General features: G+C 37.5%; 1 protein-coding gene across 10 annotated transcripts in view; it reads right to left on the minus strand.

The window, feature by feature from the left end:
• Positions 1 to 16658, minus strand: part of KIF16B (kinesin family member 16B) — a 140411-nt gene that overhangs the window by 99098 nt on the left and 24655 nt on the right. For all 10 annotated transcript variants that reach the window (XM_054194584.1, XM_054194585.1, XM_054194586.1 and 7 more), the window contains exons 5-12: positions 15438 to 15535; positions 14817 to 14926; positions 14056 to 14198; positions 12838 to 13006; positions 12506 to 12637; positions 9505 to 9680; positions 7545 to 7610; positions 4150 to 4209 (exon numbers count right to left, since the gene is read on the minus strand). In XM_054194584.1, coding sequence (XP_054050559.1) covers positions 4150 to 4209; positions 7545 to 7610; positions 9505 to 9680; positions 12506 to 12637; positions 12838 to 13006; positions 14056 to 14198; positions 14817 to 14926; positions 15438 to 15535 — 954 coding nt within the window. The remainder of the gene's footprint in view (positions 1 to 4149; positions 4210 to 7544; positions 7611 to 9504; positions 9681 to 12505; positions 12638 to 12837; positions 13007 to 14055; positions 14199 to 14816; positions 14927 to 15437; positions 15536 to 16658) is intronic.

Consider the following 16658-nt stretch of genomic DNA (forward strand, 5'->3'; position numbering starts at 1 on the left):
GAATTATATAAAAGAGTACACATTTTAAGAAGATTAATATAAAAGCTGCTAAAGGTTAGTGAAAGAAATTGGAACGTGCACAAAAGATGACAAAAATAAGATGCCAGTATAAGAAATAAAGATCTCTAGGAGAATGACAACGCATGCAGCCTAATATAGCAGCCACATCAAAAGTAGTTTTGTACCAATTAAAGCCTCAAAGAAAGAGAAAAATCGAAAGTTGGATAGGTTACCCTAACATCTTAGAAAGCATCCAAAGAAATTACAGACCCCAGGATTGATCTTTAACAGAACAATACAAAAAGGAATACACTAAGGAAAAGAGCAAACAGTCTTCCCTCCTCCTCCTCTTCTCAGGATGTGTACGGAAGAACATTAACAGAAGGGGAAAAAAAAAAAAAAAATCCATAGAAAGATTCAATGAGAGTGAGATGAAAGCGAAATCCTAGAGTTAAATAAGTGCTGAAGTTGCAAGACATCCAAAGACAGAGAAACAACGTAAAGCAGTACTGGTTTGTAAAGTGCGATTTTTTCACAGCTGGTGACATTTCAGGAAATAACCTAAAGCCTACAGGCTTTAAATCAAACACCAGTGCCTTGGTTTTCAATGCAGTATTTTACCCAGTGCTGAAGCATCATTCCACATGCTTATTAAGTTTATTTAGCATTAAAATATTCTCCCTTTGATTAAAAAAAGAGAGACAGAAGACAGATTGCAATACTAGGTCAGTGAGGTTGGAGTGTCACGTTGTATGATAGTGAGGAGGTCAAGGCTGAAACCAACACCACCACTGGAAACACTGCTTGGCGCTTCAGAGAGATTAACAACGCCAAGAAGCTGGCACGCTACCCAGTAAAGAATACTTCATGTGGAGTCAGCACAATTCAACACCCAAATGTATGCAGTGCCCTAATCTTTGCATGAGGAAAAGGGGAGGATTTGGGCTTCTTCAAAATACAGGAAAGAAAGAGAGCGTACTATCGATACTACCATCACCAGCCCAAGGCACGTCCAATCTGACAACAGTGTAGACGAGAAGTTATACAAGATGTTCACAGCTAATAATGACATTGAGCCATACAGGCTCTGAACCAAATCCAGAACTGACACCATTTAAAGATAGGATACTCCAACATAGCCAGTCTAAAGACGCACGCTGATGGAAAAACGTAACTTCTGGTGAACTACAGAAAGACAAATGTCAAAGGAGATTTCTGCTACAAGGAGAAATAAGGAAGAATACTGGGGTGTACGTGTCAGCTGCACAGATGGCACTGTGCCGACCGAAATAATTGAATTTTAAGCTGCCAAATACTTTTGATCCAAAGCTTGCCTTCACGCGGTATCCTCTCTTCCTCAGTATTTTCTATCTGGATAGCATTTCCATTCTCTACGAATTATTTTCAAGGTAGCATTTAGATGTTGCTGGTCTAATTTAAAACAAGGTTCAAATTAACTGGCAGGAGTGAACACGTTTGAGGAACATCTTCCCTGCAAAACAGTATGCATCACCTCTTTGTCAGGCCAGATGAAAGCACTGTATTCAGTAAAAGCCAGGTAACTTTTTCCAGCAATATCTGTTGATCTAATGGAAGACACCTGCATGCCCTTCCTGTATTTTACAGATCCTTTCAATTATTTTGGATTTAAACACTAACAGATTTTCCCATCAGCCTGTGAGAACAATTCAAAACCATGCGAACTCCGATATTTAGAACTTAGCGTGAAAATGCATAACTGCATATAATAGAGTAGGAAATCCCATTCGTCTCCTAGCGAGCCCACTTGCATCTGGCAGGCATATATGAATAGGTAATAGGTAGCTGTTTACATGAATTTTCAAAATCCACTGCCTAAAAGATCTGGAACAAAAGGTGTTAGGGACTGAAAAGCAAAAGGTTATTAATTCTCCAAGTCCACCGCAGGGCAGGAACTGAAAGGCAACAACTATCTCAGGACTACAAGCCCAGGGGGAGGCAAGGAGAAGGAGCTTTTAAACATAAATACAAACTCGAAGTTCTAAGTACCTCAATGAAGAATGTCCTGAAAGTTACTGGATTATGGCACGGAAAAAGTTGCAGTTGTGACTGCAGCAAGGTGGACGTATGAAAACAGTCTCATTTCTCATAGGGTGCCGAGACGTTCTAGTTTTACAAATGAACAATGCCTACGGTCTCTGTATGCAAAAGGGGTTATATCAATAACAAAACAAAAAAGCCAGTGAACTTGTAGGGAGAGCCCGTTACAAGAAACACCGCTGCTCTCTGTAGTTTAAAATCAGCTTTCTAACTACTCAGCCCCGCAAACTTCTAAAAAAGCCCTTTTCCACTCGTATGCTGGCAGTGATTTCGGGAATTGTCAAACAAGAAGTGAATAAAAATACGGATAGCTTCAGTAAAAGGGTGTAAAATAACACAGTACAGCCAAGAAATCTTTTGCAGATTCTCAATTTTTTGGGGCCAAGAAAGTTTTATCAACTGCCTTTAACCCAAAAGTGAAATACAAGTTATATTCATGTACTCAAATATCAGCATATAAAAGCGCAAAATACAGAAGCCCTGTGAATTAGACTAACAAAAGCTCTGTACCAGAAGAAGCTCCTGTGTTTAAGTCCTTTATATTCAGCTATTTAACAAATGCAGCTTTCCCTTGTTTACATGAATTGTTCAGTTAACACCTCCTACAATTCTGTAATTTCTGTGGAAGAATCAGTACAATTTCGACATAATGCTTTAAAAACTTCCCATATGCTACATCGCTTTCACAACCGACCAAAATTCACAAATTCTCCATATGACAATGACCTCCACAATCCAGACCTGAGCAAAGAGAGGATTAATAAAGTTCTATGTACGTATAGATGCTTCAAAATAACGCAAAAATTGGACCCAAAAGATCTCAGAGGAATATGCAAATGGTAATTCCCAGTTCAGTATCTGGACAGACATTAAACAGTCCATTCTGTCACGCCATCTGCCAGGCAGTTACCAGCCCTGCTCTGTTCTCTATGCTCTTTGTGCTTTATTTTTAAGCATGGAGCCGTTCAACTTATTTGGAAGTCAGATAAAAGACATGGAAGTGAACTTCAAAAAAAAAATAAAGGAATCAAAAAGTGATATACAGCAAAACAACTGCAAAAACCAAGTTTCAGACCAGCGATAAGGAGAATTAAAAAAAATTACTTCTAAATGCTTGCTTGAATTGTACTCTAAACAAGTTTATGTTCAGCATATACAGCAAGTCATGAAAGCTCAAGCTTTGTTTTCAAAATCTTTATTTAACAGAACAGTTAAAACACTTGGCAACAAAAAAATGTTAGTCTACGTTATGGAAAAGAAATTGTGGGAATTACTCTTCTCTGTGTGTGTGCATGCATGTATGTACGCTTGTATGCATCTATAGAACCATAAAATAGCCCGTTAAAATACTACCTCAGAATAATCGCAAGCCAAATGCTAACGTAAAACCCTACCCGTACAACTGGACAGCAGAGAGGCAAACAGAGGCAGAGAACACAGGAGTCTCAGTCTACCTCATGCAAAAACCACAGTATGGAAATCATCAAGTTGCCTCTTGGATCTGTATTAAACGTGCAAAGATTCAACTGCAGAACTCCCATTTAAAGCTGTTTTTCAACTTTACAAGGCATTTCTGCCTGAAACGTGAATCTGAAAGCCAACCCAAAAATCTATCCACTACGTGCTGCATTCACTGAGATACCCAATGTAACACGAACGGTGATTATTCACAGGTCTTGTTCATACAACACAAACACCGAGGGGATGACAGATCCACTTGTGCTCCCCCCAGGTTTGCTCTGCTTGCAACTCAAGAAAAACATTCAGTATTTTAAAGATTTGTAAGAGAGAAGCTGTTTTACACTGAGGTCACTATGGTGAAGAAAAAAGTTGTGCTTATTTTTATTAATAATTATTTTAACTCTTATTCAAGAATTCCACCGTGCCTGAATATTTAGTCTTCAAATCTATCAAAAACTAACTCTTTGGAATAAACCAAAACAAGACTGAGAAAAGTCTGTGTTATTAAAAAAAGCTAAAGAAGGTGACTTAGAACAGGAACATTTTTTTGAAGGAAAAACTCTAAGGCTAGTTCAAATGCCAAGTTGAAAATGTATTTATTTTCCTTACTTTCAGAATATCTTGAGTTTCATTCCACTTGTTTGTCCACTCTTTGGTCAGTTCCTGTACCTATAAAAGAAAACAAATATTGGAAAAAAATCACATCTCTTCTAAAGTCCTTGGTAATGCATTCTCAGAGAAGTACTAAATATTTGCACAATTCTTCGTCAAGTTTAACACTTAAACACCTAGACGAGCACTGCTGCTCCTGCAGTAAGTGGTCATACCTACAATTTCTCTGTCTCAAAAAGGAAAAATCACAAAATTCTTATTTATGGTTTTAAATGAAACAAAGGAGAGGGACAGCCACTTCAAATAATGGCAGGAATTTTCAAAGGAATGGAATAATTCCACGCAGTGCTTCATCAATCCGACAAAGTCTGCTGCCACAGATTGATCCCTTCGCTGTAACAAGACGACAGCTCCTCTCCGAAAGTGCAGGTAGGCATGGTCATGCTAAAATACCCTCCAGAGAATGGCATGCAGAGGAAGAAGGCAGCCTTCGAGAAAGAATCAAAGTTCGCTGCAACTTAGTAATCACACACTTAGAATCATAGAATTGCCTTGGTTGGAAGGGACCTTTCAGATCATCTAGTCCAACCACCAACCTAACTCCGACAAAAAACATCACTAAACCGTATTGCTAAGCACCACGCGGTTGAAATCCGCACAGATCAAAATTTAACTTAGTTAAAATCAGCACAGAAGTGAGAAGCTGCTTGCAAATTACAGACAGGGAGAGCGCTGGGTGACGAACACTTAGGTTATGTCCTGCTTTTCCTACTTGTCTAGTTGTCCGTCTCATAAATTAACTTCCACAGCTTCCGCATCAGTAAAGGATCTTTTAATTTCAGAGTCTTTCAGATTTTTTAGAAAGTAGTGCATGCAGTGTGCTTCAGGCAGATCCACCTGAAAGCTCTGTCTGACTTGGAATCATAACCCCAGTAAACAGAATATACATATAGATACACACACACACACTTTCATTTTTTAAATCACCAGATTTCTGTGCAGGAATTAAATACATAGACTTGTAAAAACATACACAATCTTGTTATATGTATTCACTTCAACTGCACAAAGCTGAAAAAAAAACAAACCAACAAAACCCAAACAAACCTACTATGTCCCTTTATTACTTTACAAATAAAACCACTGTAGGAAAAAAAAAAAAAGGTCATCAATGCAGCTCATCAGAACATCTCCACATTTGCTACCTTCAACCTACTATCCCAGCTGTCTTTGCAGATCAGCTGCAAATTAATCAATGGGAAGTAAAGAAGCTTCTCTCTTTTCTACCTGTATCTCAATATTTCAACAGAGAAAAGTAAATACATCTTTCAATGCATCATATCAGTCCTAGTGCTGCTAATCAGAATGTTAAAACAAAAAATAATTGAAAAGATCAAAGAAAAACATGAAGAAGGTCCATCGTAAGTCTATTCACCATACTAGAACAATTTTTATTGCTCAGAAATCCTTTAAACATTCGTCTTATACAAGGACAAATCAACTCATTACAGAAAGCTACCATATATTTGTCAGATAATTTAAATATGGTGATAAAGTCTTTAGATCTGTATAAACAAATTAATTATTGCATTCATTCAATTATAAAAAAGCTATAACCACTGCAATATCTACTAAGAACTTTCAGTAATTACATCTATTGTAATTATCATGAATAGTAATCACATAACCTTCTAATGAGGCTGACAAAAGATAATAAAATATGCTCGATATACTCCCCACACAGAGGGACCAGCACTTCTGAGCAGGACAAGCAGTGATTACTGTCAGAGCATGAATAACATGCTCTAATTAGCACATAGTCAGCAGTTTATATTACTCAGCTACACTTAGATAAAAGCTTTAAATAAAATAAAAAGCTTTAAACAAAAATAAAAGCATACTACACATACTAACAATATTATTCATCTCCGATTCAGCTAAAAATATTTTAAAACCTAGGATGAATGTAAAAAAAAAAAAAAAAAAAAAAAAAAAAAACAATTTGTAACTGAAGTTTCATACTATGGTTATGCGGGTCCTACTTTAATTATTGACTACAACACAGTAAGGATTCCTACACACCCTACAGAGTTGTAAAATGCGTTTCCAGCTTGAAGCTTGTGTTGTGGAGAAGCCTGGCGTCTACTTTGCAGCTATGGTTTATACCAATACGCATATTTTGTCCATTTTTGTCAAGAACTTCATTTTTAAAGTATCATTTCACTGAAAAGTATTTCAACATGTCTTTAAAACTGGTATTACCAATGGGAATCCTGAGAAGAGCAGAGAGATACCGTACCAATTACTTAAGTCAAAACAAAATTCTCAAAGCAATGCATTCATTCGCTAATTGTAAAGGTCTGAGCAGCGCCAGTGTAAACCTTACTATTTAAACCAGCTAAGAAGCCCCTATTTTTTTTTAAAAGCATCATATCTACGTTTGATTGGCATCTTGTTGACTACATTCGCAACTAAATACATTAGTATATAAATTTGCTGCCACGTAGCTGAGTGATTTCAAATACTTTCAAAGTATTTCTTTCTCTTTTCAAAATCTGAGTAAAACTATTTTTCTAAACCAGTTTTTTTTCTAAAACAGTAGGCTTTAAAGACAGGCGTGTACATAGAAAAGAATTAACATAGAATGATAGAATAAAGAATGAAAGATTTCAAATTAAGAGAAATGAGAGTACCATTACATCTATATTGTTTCGGACCCTATGAGTGTATCTAAACCATCCGGGAATTTTTCCCAGATGGATTATTGAAAGAAAATGGTGTGAGACACACCATGAAGTACGCTCACCTAGATCTTAGACTCTCCCCAAAGAAACACAGCTAATTAGGCACTGAACGTATCTGTACATACCAGATTTAAAGACTGAAATTTTCTCAAAACCTACACCACAAGTTACTGATTACTTGAAAACGTAAGAGAGTTGACCTTTTTCCCCATAAATCTTTTACTGTATTTTCTGCACACTAAATGCTTTGTTGCTGTCATTACTGGTTACTGATTACTCTGATTTAGTGGCTTTTCCCTCTCTATTCTATTTATGAACATACTTTGTTAGTAAGAAAGTTGGTCTGAGAACAAATATTTTCATTAATTACAACTATTATACAAATATCAAGATATACCTTGTTCTTAGTTATGTTATCTTACATCAGTAGGATAACAAAATTTCAAGTTCACACAGGTGGGGTGGGGTTTTGTTTGTTTGGTTTTTTTAAAAAAAAAAAAGGCACCAAGAAAATCTTGTTTGGTGGAAGAAAATTTAGTTATGTATCAAAAAAAAAAACAACTGAAAATTAACAAGACTCTTGCATCCAGACCCTCATCCTTTCCTTTTTTTTGTGTTTAAAAGCTGTATTATGAAATTATAACTCACCCTTGCTTCATTCTGCTGAAGCTTTTCTTCCATACTTAAAGCTGTTGGAGAATCCAAGAGTGCGATCTAAAAATTATAAAAAGTAAACATCATCAAGTTAAAAAGGAAGCAAAAAGGTAGTAATTTCTGCTGGAATCACATAAAAGAAATGCAACTGTTCAACTTGTTTGTTTATTTAGGATGAAGTATTTTAAACTCCAACATACATCACTTTACCTTGAAATACCGTAAACAGAGTAATCGAAATCTTGTCAGAGCAGATATATCACACACAAATCATCAGTTTGGGAGTATTATTTTCATTCACTATGCATACACATTGCCACACATGCACACACTGAAATGGGACACAAGTTTCTAACAGGTAGTTCCTGGTACATCTATCTTTACGTTTCTGTTAAATGTGAAAATTTATCATGCATCAACAGTTAACCATTTTGCTATAAAACATATGTATACTACTTATCTTTAATAAAGGTAACCGGCCTTAGAAAAGGAAAGCTACTATGAACACGCACACACAAATAATACTCATTGTTATGTGACCTCCTACACTGAATCCAGTACTATATTTTGGTAACCAGTATCTTCAGTGATCTACATAAGCATTTGCAACACAGTATATTCTGGGAATATAAAGGAAAACCACAAAAGAAATTATACAGAGATTTATATTCTACTGTGCATACATAACACTACCTGCTGTTTTACCAACCATCACAAATTCAATTAACATAAGCAGGTTCTCTATTGTCTCCCACACAGACATCTATCACATCCTACAACTGAAACAGATTTATTTTGTGATATCCATTGTTTTACAGCTTGGAACTAGGTCAAAGCATTAGATCTTCAAAGGGGTCCAAGTTACATCTAACTTTGCTAACTCTAAATCAAACCATATTTTGAAAATAAATTAATTTTCTCCTCCTAAAGAATAGGGGAGAAACCCAAGTATAATATAGTAATTCAACCCCATAAAGAATTTTCTAATTGTTTTTAACAAAGCAGAGCCCTCCACTTCAATCATCCACAATACCTATTACTGCTTCCAACTGTGGTCCCATCTCCTTTTTCAGCAAATGTTTTATAGCATCAAGTCTAGCCTTCCATTAAAAACAGTCTATGCTGAACTGACATTTCAGATTGCACAGCCTACGTCAAATAAAATTAGATAGTTCTAGAAGTAAATCTGAAGTATCATTTCAGATACTTCCAAACAGTATTTGCTCAAGCATGAAATCTAGCAGTCCTGAGTGACATTATTTAGAAGAGAGGACTGGCCTGAGCCAATTGCATATTTCTTATTGTTAGCTTGGTTTCACCATCCTGGAAACAGAGGATAAATTAAGGCTAACTGAGCTTGAGCAGTAAAATGTTTATAGTGGCTAATACTGACAGAAGAGTAAGAAAGACAATCATGCAAAAGTAGTATAGCATGACACGTTTTCTTACACCACCACTGAAAATACTTTCACATATTGAGCACGTTACATGCTTTCTAATATACTGTGCAGCCAAACACAAATAAAATTTGTTCTTCAAACCCATCCATACTCCTACTTTTTATATTTACGCATCTTAAATACTTTATCTTCTACTACTTTTAAGGTACTAGATGAAGTACACCTCTTCAATCTACCAGGCTAGACCCAGGAAATATGGTACTGCTCAACCTCCTTATGCTGTGGCGACTGTTCCACAGCACACTGCAATCAAGCTCTGATTATATTAAGAGAAAGCTAAAGGCTTTGGGATGACAATTTTTCCCCCTTATGTTAAAAGGGGTAATCTACTGGCCATATGGAAACTGATTCAATCAGGAAAATAATATTCATTCATAGCCTCATAGAGCTTGTTTACTCAAATCAATATAATGAAAGATAATTATCTCATTACATTCTAGAAATAGATGTTATAACTCAAGGAAAATTACACATAAATTTCAAGTAAAGCTAACCTGATTCCCTTGAGCAAGCAGGGCTTTTAATCGGGCTATTTCAGCTCTCAGCTCACGGATCAGTTTGACGTTAGGATCCTCATTAATAGTAGGCTTGTTGATGATGTTTTTGGCTCTATTTGCATAGCGAAGTGTACTTAAAGTTTCTCCATAATTGACATCAGCAGGTGAAATAGCTAAGGAGATGAAGTCAGAAACAGTTTATCCAGTACCATATGTTTCATTTAGTAAAGTTAGTTTATACTTTAGAAGACAGATGAACTTAATATGGATGAAGAGACAGAAACATATGATTAACCAGTATGGCTACAATTTGTTCCAACCCTTCACCTAGCTCCACTGCTTTCATGTCACTATAACTTTGTTTAAGTAAACACTATATTAGAATAGTGTGTTAGAATAATCAAGTCCAACAATCAAGCACTGTAAAGAAATCTTGGTGCCAATCTATTTAACATTTACATTTCTCTGGTAAGCATAAACATCCTATATGAATACTTTACAGGCTTTCTTGAAATTTTTTTTTTTTTTTTTTTTTTTACACAAGAACAGTGGGGAAAACGGTGAGTATTTTGTAGGTATCAATATAATCATTGGAGGGGAAAGTCATTTCAGATAAAAACACAGTAGGTTTAGTCCAAGTTTTGAAGGGAAATTAAACAGCATTCAAGCAAAAGCAGCCATGAAAACAAAAACATGAGAAGAGCTTCTATAATTTACAAACCTAGCCGTTCTGCCGAGCTGCAGGCATCTGGCAGCACACAGAACTGTTACTCATCTCATGCATCAAGAAAAAACAGTATTATTTTTATAGGCAACTTAACCAGGAAAAACAATGGAGTTTAAACGAAACTGCTAATGCTATCCTTCAATTAATTTTCCTAACAATACACAAGATGTTCCCAACTAAAGAGATAATTACTGCATTCAAATAGATGAGTAAAAACACAGAAGAGAACACCATGCAGAAATTATGAGGGACCAGAAACCTTAATAATGAAACGGAACAAGAGACCCAGAGAATCAAACAGTGAAAACACCTGTAAAAATAATCAAGTAACCAAAGTATTCTGCCCTTCCTCGTAGTAACAAATACACTTTTTGTGGTAGAGACTCCCTGAATTAGGGGAGATACACTTGGCAACAGACCATACTTCCTCTAGCTCACACTATCACTTCCCTGCTTTATCTACTGTCTCCTCTCCACTACTCAATTATTCTTTTTCTGGAAGGATGTTACAATACACTATAGAAATATAAAAATACATCCAATTCTGATTCATCATAAGAACCTTTCCTACAGATGATCTTCCTGCTTTTTTTTGTGTTTAGTTACAGAAAAGGCAGGCCAAATGTATCTGGACAGCTTGTCAGGTTGTGTTAGGCCATTCAGCCACATTACCAGTAGAGTTACTGTTGGAGAAAAGATCAACCATCAGGGCTCTGCCGAGCAGAAGCATCGTTAATAGATGAGGAAGTAGTTGAAGAAGCAGCTGTGCACTGTAATCATTAGTATAGGCACTGAAAGCTCACTGTGTTTGTAAAACTTCTCATCCCTATCCTTCTGTCAAAAGAAACCCCAACTTACTCAGCCATGTAACTGAAAGAAAACACCAAAAAGAAAGATGCCAGCAGAGTGGTACCTAAACACCCAGGAAAACAAAGCAAAGTCTAGTCCAAAATCCTCTTTTGGTACTACTATGATCAGCCTGAGGAAAGAAAGTGGCACGGATTCCAAAAACAACCCCAAAGTCATGCAGTAAAGGAACTGCTATCCAGAGAATGTGACTACAGCAAAGCGAGTGAAGAACCAGAATTTGACCCAATTCATTTTATTCCCTCGATTCTGCTCTCCCACCATTCCCAAGACAGACTGCATTTCATCTAGGCAGGAAAGAGCAAGAGAAATTTCAGAGCTGCTCTTCTCTTCACACCTTACATCTCCAACATGCAAAATCCCCCCTCTGTCCTCACGTAGGTTTTTTTGGGAATGGAATTCCCATTCCAACTTGTTGAAAAAGAAAAATCTGCAATACATATGCCATCAGCAGGTTTTTAAACCAAGCGATCCTTACAGAGCTTTCTACAGGTAAAAAGGAAGCTGTAAGAAAAGTTTACATGATGACTGATCATAAATAATTGAATTTAGACAAAAAAGTTAAAACGTTGCATGCATTCAAAAAGTAGGTTAAATCAAAATGACAGTCTCACCCACTGAGTGTCAAAAGAGACCAGGTTGTTTCCGCTACTAATGCAACAAAAACAACACAGTTTTGGAAATGCAAACTGATTCACACATCAGTATTGACTAGATGCACAAAGCTGGAATATTTTATGTACTTGTGATCAAAGTCTACAACCTGGGGAGGAGAGGTGTAAGGGGAGAGAAGTAGAAGACTTTATCTAAGTCCAGGTTTGAGCATTTACCATGAGTAACAGAGCTGTCAGGAACGTAAATAAACCTCAAGAATAACCAGGAACTATTACTTGAAGTTTAACTGGTCAGATTAGCGAACCATTACACTGCACACGTGTCAAAGAATCACAGCGGTGAGGTAGATGTCAGAGCAAATGTAAGCAATTTGGCACGTACATTTGGATGACCCTTACTTATGCAAACAAATGCCTAGTGACTGTACATACACAATCTGGACGCCTTGTTACATTTGTGACCAAGTATTCCAGTCAGGGATCCATGCACCCAAACATACGAAAATGAAGCTCTCAAATTCTGGAGGCATACCTGCTATTGTTTACTAACGTCATAAACAACTAGACTCTCCCCATATACACAGTGAGGCCCTAAATAGTTCTACTGCTGGAAGAGATGTTCTGCAGGGTGTAAGTAAAGGCAGCGTGTTACTAGAAAATTCTGAAAGAAAGAAATTAATAAGTGTAAACAATATTCTACTTTAACAAAGCACCTGGAATCTAATTTACAGCCATTTCTATTACGGATGAACAGTTCAGGATGCAAAAAAAGTAATTTAAAAACACTTACTGGCAATCATTATAGTTTTAGAGTTTCCTCCTAGGCTATCTTTTAACAGCCAAGTCAACACAGAGTCCCTGTAAGGCACAAATACTTGTTTCTTCTTTGAAAGAGGATTTGTGGCATCCTGAGATAAATCAGCTGTGATGTGGAGGTAGGAAAAAAAAATAGCAATTATGTATTTTCATTCATTTTCAAAAATGGTATGTGTTAGGCCACTATTTGTATAAGTAAAAATGAACAGAAGCGTAAGTAAACAAACAGACAGCTATTTAATGATTAAAAAAAAAAAAACCAAACCAACAACCCAAAAGAGACAAGCACAAAAACCAGAGACTTACCTAAGGCAGAAATGACATTTCCCAGAGTAACTAGAGATTTGTTAATATTCCCTCCTTCCTTTAATCTAACCCCTGTGGCACCAGTGGCATCTGCTCTCTCACTTCCAGCAAGATCTACCAAATGAATCTTGCTAACAGTCTCACAAGGCATTTCAGAATCAAATTTAGCCTACAGGGGAGAAAAAACAACCGAAACGAAAGAATGTTAAGCTACCAAATTCAGAAATTTTACTGAATCGAACTTAGTGGCCTTTTTCATGTCATGACTGCATTTAACCCGTTTACGCTAGCAGAGGTTCAGAAGACAGGTGTATTAGAGGTGCCACAGAAAAGCATTTGATCATGAATTGCTGTATAACTTCCCCTCAAGTACTTACCTTCTTTAAATTGTAGCCCTTACAACTTCCTCGCCATTTATGCACACGCACTGACTAATGTGAATTGGTATTTACATGATGCACAGTGAACATATGCTGCATTCATTTTACTAGGCTTTCAACATTTAAAGTCACAGCATACACAGACATATTTACACTTAGCTTCTCCCCCTGCCTCCAAGTTCAAGTAAGTATCAATTGCAACTTTATTCCATGATTTTAAGTGAGGATTCCTCCCAATTTTTATCTTAATTCACATAAGTCAACTCAGATTGCCCTATTTCAAACTTCCTTCTACTTTTACAGTACAACAGCAGAGCAAGACCTTTTGCTGCCTGACTCTCATCCTCTTCTGAAAGCTTTGCGATGAGCAATTCATCAGTAGTGAACAGCTGGAGCACAAGATTTTGCGTCTGCGTGGTTTTGGGGGGATACATGCAAAGTTCTGTCAGTGGAGTGAGTCTCCTCTACGCTACCTTCTCTTCATCTAGCAGGTTATCCACGGACTGTCTAAAAAGTTCCCCGAAAACAACAATGCAGAGCAGGAGTCATTAGAAATGGAGTTTACTACATATAAACAAAAAGATCACTATGCTCTGAGAAAATGTGTGAAATCTCTCCATTATTCCATCAGTAAATCAAGGAATATAAATAGGTTTCCACCAGTAACAGATGAAGAGTCAGCAGGAAAACACACAGAAAACATTTCTACGCTCTACGATTTGCGCCATGGAGACAAGTTTTGTCATAAACTTTGGGTAACATCAGAGCGTAAAAGGTAGCCCCTGTTCAGCTCTGGCTGAAGCCTCAGACAATGTGCTCGGGGGGGTTGTTTTGTTACCTGAGTGAAGTTGATCGTGAAAATGGCATGCGACCTGCTACTGACATCATTCATTCCAGTTGCAGCCGTCGTTCTATTTATGTTTCCTGCGTCCATAAGTTCCTCTACATCAGTATAATTCTGCACTAAATGTTTAGACAAATCTGAAGAAAAGCAGAGTGTTACAGTATGCTCGTATGTGCACTTGATTTTCTTTACAAAAAGATTCACGTTACTCTCACCGCTGCAAAGTATTGCAGCAATTAGTGTTTATTGCCATACTTGTTTATCACTTAAGTAAAGGAATGAGGCCTCACGTGAGCAATGGAGAACTTACACATTTACAGTAAATTAAGAAAAAATATGCATTACTAAAGTATTTAGTGCAATAACATAAGCATAATGCCCCAAGAGACATGAACCTTCCCTGGTAGAGGGCAGAACAAGACAATTAGATCCTAATAGGTTCTTTCCATCTAAACACTCAAGATTTATAAGTTATAGTCAACAAATTCGTAAAACCATTCTTAACATTATTCACAAATGTGTTATAAATTTACAGGTAAAAAACTGTATTCGTATAATCATCTTAGAATTGGGAAAGAGAGTGGAGATACAAAATGAGAGGCTATTCTTTCATGTTTTTATATCAAAGGAATGCACTGCATCCCTCATCATTTATATTTTAAAAGATAAAAATGCCCTATGCAAATTACACAGGACATTTTGGAATACATAAAGGTAATAAAATATCCAGTGCAAAACACTGGAAGTGTTTTTACCCTCAACATATGGCCCTTCTTTTGGATGTTCTCGTATCCGTAAATTAGTAGTTTTTGACGACTTCCGTCTGAGAAGATCTCTCACACGTTCATTATAAATTTCCAGATAACTGAAAGAAAGAAAAAAGATTAGAAAAGCAGTGACTGATTCCAGAGTCTTTAAAAAAAAAAAGGAAAGTCGTGTTAGCACTGTGTTTGAAAGCAAGACGCCTGGAGAAGCAAATGGATCCAAAGTTGGCTTAAGATAGTAATGACTACAGTGTACTCGCATCATAAGGCAAAAAGCCAAAAAAGCATGAAGTAGAAAGGAAGCAGACATTAGCAAGATCAAGATCTCCCAACGTCAGCTTGAAATAAAGGGTAAAAATAAGGAAGACGCTGTCTAGTACCAAAGGCATTTTCACTATCATTTAAATAAAGCAAAACGCACAGCTGTTGGATTGAAGTTAGAAGTATTGCGCATTTGGACTACGACTGCCAACAAAAATCAATTATAGGACTGAGGCCAAGCATGGAAAGTTATTTGAAAAATACACACTTCCCTCAGAGATAAGCGAAACGGGGTGGTTGTAACTGAAACAAGTTTGATAACCAGCAAACTATTAACACGTCAAGACCTACCTGACTTCTGTTCGAAAGGATGCCTCATTCCGCTTTGTTTTTTCACTGATTTTGCTGAATAATCCTTCACAAATTCGAGGTATTAAACCTGCGTCACCCTGCAATAACAACAATTCTTATTTCCAAGGCTATATATGCATGCACAATTAATTTTGAAAAATAGAACCCAAGACCACTAAGAGTTAGTTAAGAGTTCCAAATCCAGAAAAGGAGAAACATGAAAACTTTTCAGCGAATACTCTCTTGCCATTTATTTACCTGCACTCATCTTGCCACGGTAATCCTCGTGTGTGCGTTGGAATGTATATACTAGCTGCAATTCTTTGCTGTTGGGATACATTTCACCCCTCTCACTTAGTTCAAAGAACCCCAACTGCTTAAGGCAGAAACCGGCTCCCCAGAGCAAGATACGAACTGCCTTATCTCAATATTACCTTTTATAACTTCTCCTTCTACCTCATTTTACTATGGATTTGGCAACATCTGCAGAGAATGGGACAAGAGCCATATACGTGCATCCATCGCTCAAACCCCGAGTCCCAAGCTCACATGTCTTGAAAGATGCAGCAGGTCCTCTGGATAAATCAAAAATTCAAACTACGTTCACTGTATCCCACAACGCAGCCAAATTAAATTTGATATTTAACTTCTGAACGCTTGCTTCTGCGGTTAAAGAGTTTTTATGCATAAAGTGCTCGGTCGGTTTAATAAAGCCAACTGAAAAAAAAACATACTCCTTCTCACAGATCCCTACAGACACGGTGTACTAGCAGGGCTGCAACTATCCATTACAGGGTCATTGCCACCCCAGCTAACGCAGCAGCCAGCAGCATATCATCTTCTCAGTTAAGCTGGCACTCAAGAATTGAGCCTCATCCCAGGGAGGCTGCTGCTCCGCCACTGATGTCAAACACGCGTCAGACTGCAAGGCAGCAGCTAATACCACTGAGATACCCAGAGACTTAGCATGCAGCTCTCCTCCTCCCCTTGCTCCAGGGAGACCCCTTTCCAGCCAAGCAGGCGGGCAGTGAGTCAAAGCCAGGGTCTTCCCCAGCAGCAGAGAGGAGCAGGAGCGCGCCGTGCAGCTCTGGTCCCAACTGCCAAGGGGCTGCTTGCGCCCAGCTGCCCCATTCCCACCGAGACTGATTAGCTAAATGACCAACTACCTGCTGAGCACAGCTCCTCCCCACGACTGCAGGAGGACAGCAGCTAACACTCCTT

Source organism: Rissa tridactyla, chromosome 3 (genome assembly GCF_028500815.1).
Source record: "Rissa tridactyla isolate bRisTri1 chromosome 3, bRisTri1.patW.cur.20221130, whole genome shotgun sequence".
Lineage (NCBI taxonomy): Eukaryota > Metazoa > Chordata > Aves > Charadriiformes > Laridae > Rissa > Rissa tridactyla.